Below are 17,336 nucleotides of genomic sequence, written 5' to 3'. Positions count from 1 at the left end.
TATGAATGACAAAAGAAGCTCCTCTCCCCCATGTCACTGAGGAAACTCCAAGGGTCCTAGAAGCTCTGTGCCAGGAAGCAGGCACAAAGGTAAAAGATATGTTTCTTATTACATCACAAGGGGTTAAAGGCAAAATAGCAAGCATGTGGATGGATAGATAGGTCGAGACTTAAATTCAACATAAAACCTTAATAGGTTTGTAATTACCTAATCTTTGTGAGGTTAATAATATCTACTTCACTGAGCCATTACAAATATTGGACTAAAATGTAAAGGACTTCTCACAGTCACCTTCAATGACAGACATTACTACAAACAGTCAGCAAAATTATGTAACAATTTACATATATAACTATATAAACAATTAACAATATGACAACGTATATATTACATATAAAACAATATAAACAACTAAAACAAGGCTATGATTATTAATAAAATAAAAACAGCAAATACTTTCTTATCATCTGGGCCTTAAAATGGTGCCAGAGCACATTCTTTTCAGATTGTCACGTATCATAAAATCAAGGAATATGGAACAGAAATAACATTTCAATATCCTGCCCCAAAATCTATTTTGATACTTTAAACTTGTTCCTCCTCACTAGTGACTACGGTCTCTAAATGTGCCCCCGTGTCCCCACAAAGCCACAGCTCTTCTCTAACACAAGGCGCCTGAATGCCTTCTTCACGTCCTTGTTCCTCAGCGTGTAAATCAGGGGGTTCAGCATCGGGGTGACCACAGTGTAGAAGAGGGCCAGGAACTTGCCCCGTTCGTGAGAGTTGCTCTTGGCCGGCTGGAGGTACATGAAGATGATGCTCCCGTAAAACAGAGCCACGACTGCCACGTGGGAAGAGCAGGTGTTGAAGGCCTTTCTCCGCCCTTCTGCTGACCTGATCTTCAACACAGCACAGGCAATATGGCCATATGAGACCAGGATGAGACCCAGAGGCAAGACAGCAAAGATAAAGCAGGCCACATACATCTCCATCTCATTGAAGCTGGTGTCCACACAAGCCAGTTGTATAATGAGGGGCATCTCACAGAGAAAGTGGTCAATGCGATTGTTCCCACACAGCGGCAGGAGCATGGTGAGCGTGGAGGCCACCATGCTGGTGGTCAAACCCCCGAGCCATGAGGTGAGGGCCAGGCTGAGGCTAAGCTGTGGATGCATGATGATGGTGTACTGGAGTGGCCTGCAGATGGCAGCATAGCGGTCATAGGACATAACTGCCAGGAGGACACACTCAGTAGCCCCCAGCCAGTGTGAGATATAGAACTGGACCACGCAGCCTCCATAGCTTATGGTTTTCTGTGGTCCCCAGAGGTTGACCAGGAGTTGTGGGATGATGCTTGTGGTGAAGCCAATGTCCAGGAAGGAGAGATTGGCAAGAAAGAAGTACATCGGAGTGTGGAGGTGCACATCCAGACAGGAGACCAGAATGATGGTGCCATTGCCCAAGAGAGACACCACATAAAACCCCAAGACAAGGACGAAGAGGATAGGTTCTAGCAAGGGTTGTGAAGAGAAGGCCAGGAGTACGAAGACTTCTGGAGAACTTGCATTGGCTATTTCCATGACCATATGCAGTCGGGGGTGGGACAAAAAGACCACCTATGGGTGAGTGGGGGCACAGAATAAGAAGAATCAAGTGATTATTTGAGTTAGCACATTTTCCAAGTGAATTTGTGCCCAGTGTTCTCGAATGCATCCTCCCAGCTGCTTCATGAGTGATGTTGCGGCACCTCCTGAAGGCCAATGTGTACTGTTGCTAAAGGGCAGGGAGCATGCGTAGCCTGGGGAAAATGGACATTCATGCAAAATCCCTGGCATCGATTGTTACTGAACTATTACTTTGGGAGCAACATCTGCAGTCAACCTAGGTGTTTAGTGCTGAGGATTTGTTGGGTAGAAGATGGCTCTTCATATGATGAAACACTGCACAGCATTGAGATTGTGCTTCTTTTCCTCTCAGTCAATGGCCACGTGAACACCACCTTGGTATTCCTCTTTCTCTCAGATCCCACGGTCATCACAAATTGTTACTTTCTCATTACATACGTCCAGATCGCATCACTGCTCACCAGCTCTGCTCCTCCCCCTGGCCCATGGCACCATCATCTATCACCCGAATTATTGAGCTAATATCCTAACTCGTCTCCCTGCATCCCTGTTACATCCCTTCACGGTATTCTCAACACAGCAGCCAGGTCACATTAGACATGATGTGACCATCTTGCTCCACAGCTCCACACCCCTATGTCCTGGAACAAGGCTTGCAGGGCTTTCCCCCAAGACATGCACATGCTCACTTTCCCACCTCCTTCAGGGCATTTATAAAAGCCAACTTTCAGTGAGCCCTCCCTCACGGTGTCATGTAATCTTGAGAACCCTCTAGCTCCCTCCTCCCCTTTCCAAGCTTTACGGGTATTCATAGAACTTATCTCCAAAGAACACACGTGCTGTTCTAATTTATCGTGTCTGTTTCCTGTCTCACCCACTGGAGTAGAAGTTCCATGGAGCTATGGCCTTCAGTCTACTTTGTCCACCTCTGGTCCCCAGCACCCAGCCCAGTGCTGGATACACAGAAAGTCCTTCATCGATATCATTGAACGAGCACATTGTGAAACAGATCATTAGAATAGTTTGTGATAGAGACAGAGATTGGACTGGTGCTTACCAGAGGGGAAGAGGGGAGGGGGGAGGTGAAAGGCATGATTAGGCGCATGTGTGTGGTGATGGATTGTAATTAGTCTTTGGGTGGTGAGCATGATTTATCTACAGAGGAATGGAAATATAATGATGTACACCTGAAATTTGTATAATGTTATGTGGTCCCGGGGGAGTGAGGACTAGAGTAATATGAAGGCCTTTCTGAGGGACACGCAGGGCGATCTCGCAGTGTGTCATCAGGAAAGAACTCTCGGAACCGTCAGAGTCCTGCATAGGTGACCAGACTATCCCCTTCTCCTGTACAGGTGGAAGAAAGCAACTGTGACCCAGCAGGACCGGGAGTGAAGCCAGAAGCTCCCGTAGAGGAAAATGCACAATCTCAGTCTGCTTCAGACGTTCCTGAAAAGTTCTGGAGCCTTTCTGTGAAAAACATTAATTTTTTTCTTCTCTGTCTTTTAAAAGGAAGGATAGATTCATTATAATCAGAGTCTATGCAGGGGTGAGGAGCAGAGCAGCTATAAAGTCAACTGTGAACCCTTTTAAAATCCCAGGGAGTGAAACTTACCCGTTTCTACAGCTGGAAGTTCATCAGACAAAACAAACTTGAATACATGTACATTCGCAGTGTTTTAAAATACATGTAGAGTTTCCATTATGCATATGTAGGAATGGGGCTCCAAGAGCATCAGACATTTGACAAAATTCATGCACAGAAGTTGTACCGGTAGTGGCTTTACTGAGCCAGAATGCTGAGACAGTCGTCTGATTTGCATGTAGCCGACCACAAAGGCACTGATGCTCTGAGAAAGCACAGGGGATGGATGCTGGGTATCCAAATTGGGGAGCATCGAGAGATGACAGAACATGGGTGGTTCAGAACGTGGCTGTGGGAGAGGAGAAGTGAACGGGGATAGTTCTGTGCAACTGAGTCATGACACACTGCAGTGACTGCCCCACACTGAGGGTCAACTCAGATGAGCTGATGAGGATGTAGAAAAGGGAAAGGCTGACCGGAAGCTGCATTGTCCCCTGTGGGTACATGTGTCCCCTCTGTGGAGAGATGGGAACTGTGTTACTCACACATGAAGAAAACACATGCACGTCACCAAGAGATGAGAACCATCAGTTCAGACATGAGGTGGTACTTTAGTAGAATTCTTGAGTTCTTGAGGGAATGAACCCTTTGTGATGGTCTGATCTCTTTCTAGAAATGGTCAGTGATTTACCCAAAGTCCCAGAGCTGCTCAGGAAATGTACTACACTCAAGACAACCAGATTCTTAGAACAAAATAACATTCTCAGTAAAGGAAGAGGTTTGCTCATACACTGCGATTCACCAAATCTGTCACAGTGAAAATCAGATTATTGAAATGGATCAGTGCTCATCAACCTGAACTGGAATTACCAGAAACACTGGGATCCCAGTTTACTTAAATACCACGAAAAACAAATAAACCAAGAATGTCACTTACTGATGGCAAGCTAGCAGCATCATCTCCCTGTCGGCAGGGGAAAATGTTGTATGTTGGGCACCATTTCATTTCAAGGATTGATGCAATCCATGAATGCAATGCACGTGGCATTAAAAAGTAGGAGAGTAGACACGGGATTTGGAAAGCACTAAAAATATTGGCGATCACCAAGTCATCAGTGCCCACCTGCTAGATCCTGTTTAAACGCATGTCTGAAGGACACATTCTCAAGTTTAAAAGCAGGAGGTTTAAATTAGGAAGCAGCACTTGCTTTTTCCGAAGAAAACTGTTAGCAGAAGGAGTGAGGCCAGCTCACAGTGTTTCCAGAATGAGAATATATGCCGACCTCAAAGGACCAGTGAGTCAAACAACCCTTACAGCCCCAAGACATTCATCTTATCCCCTGGAGCCTTCAGGAGGGACCCTGAGGGTGATGATGCATCAGGAGAGTGAAACTGGAGGGAAAGAAGCTTTTGGGATTTTTTCCCTAATGAATAATTACGATTTCATTGTTTCTGTACACACAGAATTGATTCTTCTTATAAATGAAATCTCATTTTAGTTTTTTGTGCAATTAAATATTGTTTACAGGGTTAAGAATCAGGTCTCTCTATGCAAAGATTTATCATGTGATGGAGGAGAGAGTCTGAAATACTTGCGCATTACAATAATTTTGGTACATGCTGTTATAAGCTTTTTTGAAAACCAATCATTTTATTATTGGCATACACCACAGTGATGAACTAACATTTTCCTTGATAGACTGAGTTTATTTCTATTGTGGTAAAATACACATAACATATAAATTTACCATCATAACAATTTTGAACTATACAAATCACTAGAATTAAGTACATCCGCAAAATAATGCGCATATATTTGTGTGAATTTGAAGACTCAACATGGGAAAGATGCTGATTCAAACCAAATACAATCATTGATTTAATGCAAATCCAGTAAAAATCTCAGCCACATTTTTGGTGATACAGACAAGTTAATTCTGATTTATATGAGATGAAAAAAAAATTTAGAGCAAAGTTTAAAAGCAGGATTAAAGTTGAAGGAATCACAGTCCCTGATTTTAAGATTTGCCATCAAGCTAAAATGACAGGATGACATGGTATTAGAAAGGAACAGAACAGGAGTCAGAAATGGAACCAAATAAGTGTAGCCGCTCGATTTTTGACAAAGGCACAAAAGCAATTCAACAAGCATTTTCAACAAATCCTTGGAATTAGACATCCATATGCAAAAATTATGATCATCCAACTAAACTTCACATCTTCTACAAAAATTCAGTGCAGATTACAGATACAAATGTAAAATCATAAATTGCTTAGTAGAAAACAAAAGGGAACATCTTTTTGGCCTGGAGTTAGGCAGAGTACTTAACCATGACATCAAAAGTCAAATGCATAAGAGGAAAATTAACAAATTAGGTTTGATACAAATTAAAACTTTTGCTTTCAGAAAGATACTGCTAAAAGGATGAAAAGCCAAGTTAGATGCTGGGATAAAATATTTGCAAATCATATATCCATCAAGTGACTTCTTTCCATAATTGTTAAGGAACACTCAAAACTCTTCGGGAAGAAAACAAATAATCCAATTTAAAAATGGGCAAAACTTAAGCAAGAGATTATAATGAAAAGGATAAATTGGTGAAAAATAAGGATGTGAAAGGATGTTCGCCATGATTAGACATTAGGAAAATTAAAACCATGGCGAAAGGCTATTGCTCACCTATTAGCGTAACTACAATGAAATAGCCACATTATCAAGTGCTGATGAAGCTGCCAAGCAACGGGACCTCTCAGTGCTCGTGGGAATGCAGAGTGGCCCACCGCTCTGGAAGACGGTCTTGCGTTTTCTTATAAACAAACACTTACTCTGTGACCCTGAGTCCCATGTCTGAGTGTTAACCCAGGGAGACGAAATCTTAGGTTCCCTTGGAAACCTGTACCCAATGTTTACAGCAGCTCTATGTGCAACTGCCCGACCCTGAAAACAGCCAAACACCCTCAGCCGTGGATGGATAAGCAAACCCATGTCACCCCCACTGGATTCTGCTCAGCAAACATAGGAATGCGCTCCTGACCCAGCGATCCGGGGGACTCTCCAAGGCCTCCTGCTCACTGAAAGGAGGCCGTCTTACCAACACGGTGCCTCACGGTTTCATTGGTGGATGTTCCAAACTCAAAAGGACAAAAACATGGGGATGCTGACAGGTAGCGGTTGCCAGGGAGCAGAGGAGGGGAGATGTGTCAATAACGGGATGAGACGAGGCGTTTTGGAGGGTCACGTAGCTGTCCCACACCCTCATCTTGAGGACAGTTGCCTAAATCTGTACACAGAGAAAATTCATAGAACTGTTCACCAGAGAATTTACAGTTTTACCTTATGACAAACTAAAAAGTACAGTTTAAAACAATCTGAAGAAAGGATTTTCTTAAATACCTAGGGACTCTTTTCCTATTATTTGAAAAGCTGTCTGGTGGAAAGTTACTCAAGTTCTAGATTCATTCTTCTGTCTGGAATATAGTGTTTCAAAGATCATTAGAATATAGAAAGCAGGAATAATGGCCTAGAAGATTCATGACTGGATATTTCAGAGAAACGTTTGTTAACGTAAACCATCTTAATCCTCCTATTTCCTTTGGCTGAGTGGGCCGGGCAAACAGTGCTTCAACTGTTATGGGTAATTATAACTCCAGTGACAAAATAAAGGAGTGGCATGATCAACTCAAGCAACCTGAGTAATTTTTTAAAAACTCAGTTTAAACTGGACAGTTTACTGACAATTCATCAGCTGTGGAACTTTTGACCCTCTTATGGGTGTTCTGGCTCTGAGACAGAATTAAGTCAGAAAGATGAGGCAGGACCCAAGGGAGAACACTGTCCCCATGTCTGCACAGGGCAATGGGACTTCCAACACACTGACTCGTACACATCTCTCCCTGGGGCTGTCAGCATCTCCACCCAGGCCTTGGAGCTCATTCCGGTAGAGATGACAAAGAAACCTCGAAAGACATTGTCACCTCAGGGGCCCAACCCAGACATCAGCACACCAAACTTTTTAATGACCCAATTACAGCCTGGCGTCTTCAGCAAAGGCTTAATGAGTCCTTCTGCGCTGGGGGCTCCTGGCTCAGAGGGCATGCTGAATCTGAGATCCTTATTTTCATGGGATTTGTTCCCTTAGTCTTAAAATAATGATTCTTGAGATCCTTCCTCCTGCTTTGGGAGAAAACTATGCTAATTGCCATTTCATGTAATTAAAATGGAACTCTTCAGCCATCAGGGCCAACATGCTCCCTCTACATCCAGAAAAGTAAACCAGGCACCAGGGAGTAAGTCTAGATTACTCTCTGTTACTGGTTTCTCACTTCCCGTCAAATCCCAAATCCTGAGAATTCTCTGCCTCTGACATCCCCCGGTCCAGCTCCTCAGCGGCATCCACACCTCATTTCCTTCATTAAATTCTCCTAACTTCTCACTTGGATTATCAAAGTGCTTTTTCTTCTCTTTTCTAAGACATTCTTTATTTTTTACTTTTATTCTTAAAGATTATTTTATTGAGGTCATAGTGGCTTGTATCGTCGTGTAAATTTCAGGTGTACATTATTATATTTCAACTTCTGTATACATCATGTTCATCACCAATAGTTTAGTTTTTATTCATCACCACACATATGTCCCCTTTACCCCTTTTGCCCTCCCCCCACCCCTCTCTCCTCTGGTAACCACCAATCTATTCTCTGTGTCTATGTGTTTATCTTCCACACATGAGTAAAATCATACAGTATCTGTCCTTCTCTATCTGACTTATTTTGCTTAGCATAATACTGTCAAGGGCCATCCATGTTGTTGCAAATGGCAAGATTTTGTCGTTTTTATGGCTGAGTAGCATTCCATTGTGTATATGTAAAACATCTTTATCCATTCAGCCATTAATGGGCACTTGGGTTGCTTCAATTGCAGCAAATGTTCTGCCTAAAATCACCCCATTGGTTTCATACTCTTTCCTAAATAACTTCATTTCCTCTCCATGTTGGGCAAAATAAAATCCAAGTTCAGTCTAGGGGAGGATGCTTCAAGGCCTGGCTCCTGCCCACAGCTCCCTATTTACCCACCACCACTCCCTTAGGACATCCAAGCACACCCCCCGCTGAGCTCCAAATGCTTCCCCTCGTCTCCCTGCCTCAGCACAAGCTTCTGTGTTTACTTGCAGCACCTTATTTCAGTTCTTTTCCTTCCTGACTTGTTCACCTTTCAAGACTCACAGCGGCCATCGCCTCTTGCAGGAAACTGAGCCTCAGGGGTCAAGTGCAGGGTGCCCACTTCATCCTACAGCACAGCATCATTGTCAGGTCGCACTTTTCTTTGTGTTTCATACTTGTGTCCCTACTGTCCTAACCTTGTGTGTGGCACGTGGGAGGTAGTAAGTAAATACCTGCTGATTGAGTGAGAAAAAAGGAACATAATGACTGCAATGGGCATTTGGAATTCTGTTTTCTCCACCCTCCCAAAGCAAATTCACATCAAGAGAGTAGAGGGCTATACGCAGAGGTGTGAAAGATTCACACAGTTTTGTGAAAGGTCCCACAATTGTTGGTTCAAAGAAAATATGGTTCAAGCCAACAGGCACGCATTAAGTATCTTTGATGCTTAACGGGTACTGGGTTTCTATTTGGGGTGATGAAAAATTTCTGGAGCCAGATACCGTGGATGATTACATTATTTTGTGAATGTACTTAATTCCAGAGATTTCAACATAACCACTTAAAATGGTTATGATGCTAAACTTGTATATTATGTGTATTTTACCACAATAAAAGTAAACTCATTCTATTCAGGAAAATGTTAGCTCATCACTGTGTTGTACACCAGTAATAAAATGATTGGATTCCAAAAAACCCTCTAACAGCATGTCCCAAAATTATTGTAGTGAGCAAATATTTCAGACTCTCTCCTCCATCACATGATAAGTCTTTGCATAGAGAGACCTGATTCTTTACTTCTGTAAACAATATTTGGCAGCATCATAAAAATCTCCTAAAAGGTCTTATTCATGAGAAGGATCAATTCTGTGTGTAGGAAAATTATAATGAAATTCTAATTATTCAATAGGGAAAGAAGTCCCAAAAGCTTGTTTTCCCCCAGTTTCACTCTCCTGATACATCATCACCCTCAGGGTCCCTTCTGAAGGCTCCAGGGGATAAGATGAATGTCTTGGGGCTGTAAGGGTTGTTTGACTCACTGGTCCTTTGAGGTCGGCATATATTCTCATTCTGGAAACACTGTGAGCTGGCCTCACTCCTTCTGCTAACAGTTTTCTTAGGAAAAAGCAAGTGCTTCTTCCTAATTTAAACCTATTCTGATTTTAAACTAGAGAACGTGTCCTTCAGACATGCATTTGAACAGAATCTAACAGGTGGGCGCTGATGAGTTGATGATCTCCAATAATTCTAGGGCTTCCCGTATCCCATGGCTACTCTCCTACTTTTTAATGCCACATGCACCGCATTCATGGATTGCATCAATCCTTGAAATGAAATGGTTCCCAGTGTATAACATTTTCCCCTGCAGACAGGGAGATGCTGCTGCTAGCTCGAAATCAGTAAGTGATGTCCTTGGTTGGTTGTTTTTCGTGGTATTTAAGTAAACTGGGATCCCAGTGTTTCTGGTAATTTCAGTTCAGGTTGATGAGCACTGATCCATTTCAATAATCTGATTTTCACTGTGACAGATTTGGTGAATCTCTGTGAATGAGCAAACCTCTTCCTTTGCCGAGAATGTTATTTTGTTCTAAGAATCTGGCTGTCTTGGGTGTAGCTCCAGTACATTTCCTGAGCAGCTTTGGGTATGCATTGAACATTTCTAGAAAGAGATCAGACCATCACATGGGTTCATTTCCTCAAGAATTCTACTAAAGTACCACCTCATGTCTGAACTGAAGGTCCCCATCTCTTGGTGACGTTCATCCATTTTCTTCATGTGTAAGTAAGACAGTTCCCATCTCTCCACAGAGGGACACGTGTACCCACAGGGGATGACGCAGCTTCAGGTCAGCCTTTCCCTTTTCTATATCCTCATCAGCTCATCTGAGGTGACCCTCAGTGTGGGGCAGTCACTTTAGTGTGTCATGACTCAGTTGCACAGTACTATCCCCATTCACTTCTCCTCTCCCACAGCCACATTCTGAACCACCCATGTTCTGTCATCTCTCCGTGCTCCCCAATTCGGATACCCAGCATCGATCCCCTGGTGCTTTCTCAGAGCATCAGTGCCTCTGAGGTCTGCTACATGCAAATCAGACGACTGTCTCAGCGTTCTGGCTCAGTAAAGTCCATACCGGTGCAGCGTCTATGCACAAATTTTGTCAAATGTCTGATGCTCTCAGAGCCTCATTCCTCCATATGCGCAATGGAAACCCTATGTGTATTTTAAAACATGTGAATGTACATGTGTTTTTATTTGTTTTCTTGGTCAACTTCCAGCTGTAAAAACAGGTAAGTTTTACTCCCTGGGACTTTAAAAGGGTTGACAGTTGACTGCTCTGTTCCTCACCCCTGCATAGACTCTGATTATAATTAATTTATTCTTCCTTTCAAAAGCTAGGAAAGAAAAAAGTTAATGTTTTTGCACAGAAAGGTTCCAGAACTTTTCAGAGGTAGACAAAGTAGACTGAAGGTCATGGCTCTATGGAACTACTCCAGTGAGTGAGACAGGAAACAGATATGATAATTTTGAACAACACGTGTTCCTTGGTGTTAAGTCCTACCAATAAAAGTAAGCAGGGAAAAGGGAGAAGACAGCTGGAGGGTTCTCAACATTATATATGACTGTGAGGGGGCGCTCACTGAAGGTGGCTTTTAAAAACGCCCTGAAGGGGGGCTGGCCCCGTGGCCGAGTGGTTAAGTTCGCGCGCTCCGCTGCAGGCGGCCCAGTGTTTCGTCGGTTCGAATCCTGGGCGCGGACATGGCACTGCTCGTCAGACCACACTGAGGCAGCGTCCCACATGCTACAACTAGAGGAACCCACAACGAAGAATACACAACTATGTTATGTACCGGGGGGCTTTGGGGAGAAAAAGGAAAAAAAAAATAAAATAAAAATCTTTAAAAAAAAAAAAAAAAAAAAAAAAAACGCCCTGAAGGAGGTGGGAAAGTGAGCGTGTGCATGTCTTGGGGGAAAGCCCTACAAGCCTTGTTCCAGGACATTGAGGTGTGGAGCTGTGGAGTAAGATGGTCATATCATGTCTAATGTGACCTGGCTGCTGTGTTGAGAATACCGTGAAGGGACGTAACGGAGAAGTAGAGAGACAAGTCAGGATATTAGTTCAATAATTCAGGTGATAGATGATGGCGCCGTGGGGCCAGGAGAAGGAGCAGAGCTGGTGGACAGCGATGTGATCTGGATGTCTCTAATGAGATAGCAAATATTTGTGATGACCATGGGATCTGAGAGAAAGAGGAATGTCAAGGTGGACTCCATGTGGCCATTGACAGAGAGGAGAAGAAGCACAATCTTAGTGCTGTGCAGTGTTCCATCACATGAAGCGCCATCCTCTACCCTACAAATCCTGAGCACTAAACACTTAGGTTGACTGGAGATGTTGCTCCCAAAGTAATAGTTCAGTAAAAGTCAATGCCAGGGAATTTGCATGAATGTCCATTTTCCCCAGGCTATGCCTGCTCCATGCCCTTTAGCACACAGTACACATTGGCCTTCAGGAGGTGACGCAACCTCATCCACGGAGCAGCTGGAAGGAATCAGCTGAGAACAAGGGGGAGAAACTCACGTGGAAAATGTGCTAACTCATATAATGATTTCATGCCTCATGTCCTGTGCCCCCCACTCACCCGCAGGTGGCCTTTTTGTCCCACCCCCAGCTGCATATGGTCATGGAAATAGCCAATGCAAGTTCTCCAGAAGTCTTCGTACTCCTGGCCTTCTCTTCACGACCCTCATTAGAACCTATCCTCTTCGTCCTTGCCTTGGGGTTTTATGTGGTGTCTCTCTTGGGCAATGGCACCATCATTCTGGTCTCCTGTGTGGATGTGCACCTCCACACTCCGATGTACTTCTTTCTTGCCAACCTCTCCTCCCTGGACGTTAGCCTTGCCACAAGCATCGTCCCACAATTCCTGGTCAACCTCTGGGGACCACAGAAAACCATAAGCTGTGGAGGCTGTGTGGTCCAGTTTTATATCTCACACTGGCTGGGGGCTACTGAGTGTGTCCTCCTGGCAGTTATGTCCTATGACCGCTTTGCTGCCATCTGCAGGCCACTCCAGTACACCATCATCATGCATCCACGGCTTTGCCTCAGCTTGGCCTTCATCTCGTGGCTCGGGGGTCTGATCAACAGCATGGTGGGCTCTACACTCACCATGCTCCTGCCGCTGTGTGGGAACAATCGCATTGACCACTTTCTCTGTGAGATGCCCCTCATTATGCAACTGGCTTGTGTGGACACCAGCCTTAATGAGGTGGAGATGTATGTGGCCAGCTTTATCTTTGTTGTCTTGCCTCTGGGTCTCATCCTGGTCTCATACGGCCATATTGCCTGTGCTGTGTTGAAGATCAGCTCAGCAGAAGGGCGCAGAAAGGCCTTCAACACCTGCTCTTCCCACGTGGCAGTCGTGGCTCTGTTTTACGGGAGCATCATCTTCATGTACCTCCAGCCGGCCAAGAGCAACTCTCACGAACGGGGCAAGTTCCTGGCCCTCTTCTACACTGTGGTCACCCCGATGCTGAACCCCCTGATTTACACGCTGAGGAACAAGGACGTGAAGAAGGCACTCAGGCGCCTTGTGTTAGAGAAGAGCTGTGGCTTTGTGGGGACACGGGGGCACATTTAGAGACGGTAGTCACTAGTGAGGAGGAACAAGTTTAAAGTATCAAAATAGATTTTGGGGCAGGATATTGAAATGTTATTTCTGTTCCATATTCCTTGATTTTGTGATACGTGACAATCTGAAATGAATGTGCTCTGGCACCATTTTAAGGCCCAGATGATAAGAAAGTATTTGCTGTTTTTATTTTATTAATAATCATTGTAGCCGCCTCTGACACAGGAAGGGTTAATAATCACTGGAAAACGCTTGCCAACAAACTGTGACCCGGAGGTGAGAAGGCCGGTTAACCGACGACGGGTAAGACCCCCAGGGGGAGGCAACCTAAGACAGGCATCGGCCGCCCGGGGGCACAGATGGAGATACGATATCGATATCGGGAGCAGGAGGGGCCATTGCCTAAGAGACCTTGCCTGCTCCGAGATAAAAATATGGGAGCACAGCAATAACATGATAATATCAAAACAGATGCCAAGGGAGGGCTCCTTGAGAAATCACTAAGAATTCTTGGCATTCGCTGATTATTTCATCCAGAACACCTGTGTATGTTTAACAGCTGTAAGCTATGTATATATTGAAACGCTGGTCATAATAAACTCAGAGCAGCCATCAGCCCTCTCCGCATCTATCCTGATGTGTACATTGGATTGCGACACCGACAATCATAGCCTTATTTTAGTTGTTTATATTGTTTTATATGTAACATATACGTTAATTGTCATATTGTTAATTGTTTATATAGTTATATATGTAAATTGTTACATAATTTTGCTGACTGTTTGTAGTAATGTCTGTCATTGAAGGTGACTGTGAGAAGTCCTTTACATTTTAGTCCAATATTTGTTATGGCTCAGTGAGGTAGATATTATTAACCTCACAAAGATTAGGTAATTACAAACCTATTAAAGTTTTATGTTGAATTTAAGTCTCGATCTAGCTATCCATCCACATGCTTGCTATTTTGCCTTTAACCCCTTGTGATATAATAAGAAATATGTGTTTGTTCTTTGTGCCTGCTTCCTGGCACAGAGCTTCTAGGACCCTTGGAGTTTCCTCAGTGACATGGGGGAGAGGAGCTTCTTCTGTTATTCATAACAAGCCCATTTCAACCCTACCTGATTTATGCCAACGAGGTGACTCCAGGTGGGGTCCCTGGATGGCTTCAGGATGGGGACTGGTGGCCAGGGGATCCATGTGATCAGAGGATTGGAACTTTCAGCCCCACCCCAGACCTTCAGGGAGGGGAGAGGGGCTGGAGGTTGAGTTCATTCACCCATGGCCAGTGATTTAGTCGTTCATGTCTAAGAATGGAACCTCCATAAAACCCCTAAATGATGGAGTTTGGAGAGCCTCCTGGTTGGGTGGGTGTCACACCCCAGACCCCCCACGGATAGAAGATCCTGCACTAGGGACCGTTCCAGACCTCTCCTCATGTACCTCTTCATCTGACTGTTCATGTGCATCCTTTACAATAAACCAGTAAACTTAAGTGTTTCCCTGGGTTCTGTGGGACTTGGGACTGCCCTCTGAACTGAGGGCTGCTGTGGGATTGAGCCCTTGGACCTGTTGGGTCTGTGCTGACTCTGGGCGTTAGTGTCAGAGGCACAAATGGGTATCTATGGTAGGTCTCCACATCGGTTTTCTTCCTTTATTTGTTCCATCAGCTTTTTTCATTTTTAGCATAGATCCCTTATATTTATTTATTTTATACTCATTTCATTTTTTGGCTAATCTGCCATTTTTTAAAAAGTTTTCATTGCAAATCTGTAGAAGTATGATCGATTTTCACGTGTTGACATTGTAGACTTTGGGCTGCTTTAGGTCACTTAATAGTTCTCTGAATTCTTTTTGTAGATTCTTTGGGATTTTCTACGAGGATAATCATGTTGTTTATGAGTAGGTTCAGTTTTATTTTTTTGCTTTCAATTCATGTGCAATTTATTTATTTTTGCCTTATTTGCCCTGGCTAGGACTTCCAGTAAGACGCTGAATTGGATGATGAGAGTGGACATCTTGTCCTCATTTCTGATCACAGAGAGAAACCATTCAGTGGTGAGCACGATGTTAGCTGGTAGCTTTTCCAAGATGCTGTTTATCAAGGTGAGCAAGTTCCTTTCTCTTCCTAGTCTACCGAATGTGCGTGTCATGAAGGGCGCTGGATTGAGTCAAATGCTTTTTCTGCATCTATTGGGGTAACCATGTTGTCATTCATCCCCATACTTGGGCATATGGCATTAATTGGTTTTCAGATGTTAAAGGAGCCTTGCTGTCCAGAGATATGTCCCACTTGGTCATGGTGTGTAATCCTTTCATCTGTTGCTGGGTATGACTTGCTCCTATTCTGCTGAGGATTTTGAATCTGTATTAGTGAGGGATATTTGCTTGTCCTTTTCCTTTCTGTTCTGTCTCTGGTTTTTATATCAGGCTAATCCTGATCTCATAATATGACTTGCAATTGTATTCATTCTTCTACTGCTTTCCACAAAAAACTGTGTGAAATTGGTATTACTTCTTTAAACATTTGGTGGAATTTGTCAGTCAACTCTGCTAGGCTGGCAGGTTTTATTGGAAAGTTTTTAACTAAGAATTGAATTTTGTTAATATTAATAGGAAAATTCAGGTATGTATTTCATCTTGCGTAAGTTTTAATAGTTTGTGGGTTTTGAGAAATTGGTCCATTCATCTAAGTGTTAGAATTGATGTGGGTGGTACAGTTATTTGTAGTAATGTCTTTTCATCTTTTTAAGATATTTGTGATCTGAACTGACACCTTCACTTTTCATTCCTGATAGTGAGAATTTCAGTCTTCTGTCTTCTTTTCATTGTCAAGCTTACTAGATGTTTATCAGTTTTACTGATAACCAGCTCTTCTCTATAATTTTCTATAGATTTTCTTCCATTTTTCTGTCGTCAAATTTACGGATTTCTGCTCTTACATGTCTTATTTCTTTTGCTTGCTTTAGTGTTTGCAGAACTGCATATTTTTCTGATTTCCTAATGGGGTAGTTTATATTGTTAACTTGAGATTTCTTTTCTATTTTAATAGGTTTTATATATGTATGTATATGTGTGTATATATATATATATATATATATATACTTTCAAATGTGCATATATATTTCCTCTAAACCCTGCTTTGTCTGTATCCCATGAATTTCAACATATTGTATTTTCATTTTTGTTTAATTCAAAATATTTTCTGATTTCTCTTTAAACCTTATTTTTGATCTTTGCATTATTACAAAATGTGATCTTTGCATTATTACAAAATGCGTCATTTAATTTATAAGTGTTTGAATAATATTTTTTCATTATCTTTCTTTTATTGATTCCTAGTTGGATTCCATCATTCTTGTAGAACATACTTGGTATGATTTCAAGTACTTTAACCTTGTTCCGTTTGTTTACTATCTGTCCTAGGTCTATTATTGTGAATGTTGCATGTGTACCAGAAAGGAATGTGTATTGTGCTTTCATTGGGTGAAATTCCAAAAACAGCAGTTAGATCCAGGTGCTTGACAGTGTTCAGTTCTTTTCTACCCTGTCAATTTTCTCTAGACCGCTTACTACAGATTAAGAGAAGAGAGTTAAATTCTCCAACTGTAACTGTGGAATTGTCTGTTTCTCCTTTCAGTCCCCCAATTTTTGCTTTATGTTTTTTGAAGCTCTGTTGATGGGTGCCTTGCTGTTCTTCCTTCTTTCCTGATATCTCAAGTTTTCTTCTGCTATCAGTTCTGTTCTGTCTGAAGAACTTCCTTTAGCAGTTCTCATACAGCAGGCTTACTGTCAATGAATCATCTTAATTTTCTTCATCTGAGAATGTTTTATTTTACCTCTGCCCCTAAAGGTTATTTCTGCTGGGTTTAGAAATTTGTTTTGAATTTCTTTCTTTCAACACACTAAAAATTTTGTGTCACTGTCTTCTGTCCTCTGTGGCTCTAATGAGAAATCCAGTTATTTGAATGGTTGTTCCCCTGTAGGCACTGTGTCGCTCTTCTTTAGCTGTTTTCCAGTTCTTTCTCTTTGTCTTCAGCTTTCAGCAGTTTGATCTTGATTTGTCTGGGTACGGGTTTCTTTGGGTTTTCCTGTTTCAGTTTCATTAAGCTTCTCGAATCTATATGTCTTTTGTCACGTTGAGTAAGTTTGGGGCCCTTATTTCTTATATATGTTTTTCAGCACTATGCTTTTTCCCTTGTCTTTCTAGGATTCCAGTGGCATGAATGTTAGACTTTCTATATTGTGCCAAAGGTCTTTGAGGCTCTGTTCATATTTCCTTCATTTTTCTCTCCTTTTCAAATAATTTTTAGTGGACACATGTTCATCTTTAC

The 17,336-nt window shown here is 42.7% G+C and overlaps 2 protein-coding genes across 2 annotated transcripts; one reads left to right on the top strand and one right to left on the bottom strand.

The window, feature by feature from the left end:
* Window positions 1-620: 620 nt before the first annotated feature.
* LOC139075220 (olfactory receptor 2C3-like) lies at window positions 621-10,060 on the bottom strand. Its single transcript, XM_070570007.1, has 2 exons — window positions 10,051-10,060; window positions 621-1,570 (listed from the first exon to the last, which is right to left on the bottom strand). Exons 1-2 carry the CDS (start codon window positions 10,058-10,060, stop codon window positions 621-623), a joined length of 960 nt encoding a protein of 319 aa, XP_070426108.1.
* A 1,994-nt stretch (window positions 10,061-12,054) lies between these two features.
* Window positions 12,055-13,014, top strand: LOC103543401 (olfactory receptor 2C3-like). The gene has a single exon (XM_008510281.2). It carries the CDS (start codon window positions 12,055-12,057, stop codon window positions 13,012-13,014), a length of 960 nt encoding a protein of 319 aa, XP_008508503.2.
* Window positions 13,015-17,336: the final 4,322 nt, after the last annotated feature.

The sequence above is a fragment of the Equus przewalskii genome, chromosome 13, assembly GCF_037783145.1.
Source record: "Equus przewalskii isolate Varuska chromosome 13, EquPr2, whole genome shotgun sequence".
Lineage (NCBI taxonomy): Eukaryota > Metazoa > Chordata > Mammalia > Perissodactyla > Equidae > Equus > Equus przewalskii.
The sequence above is the reverse complement of the archived record's forward strand: the minus strand, read 5'-3'. Positions and strand labels throughout refer to the sequence as shown.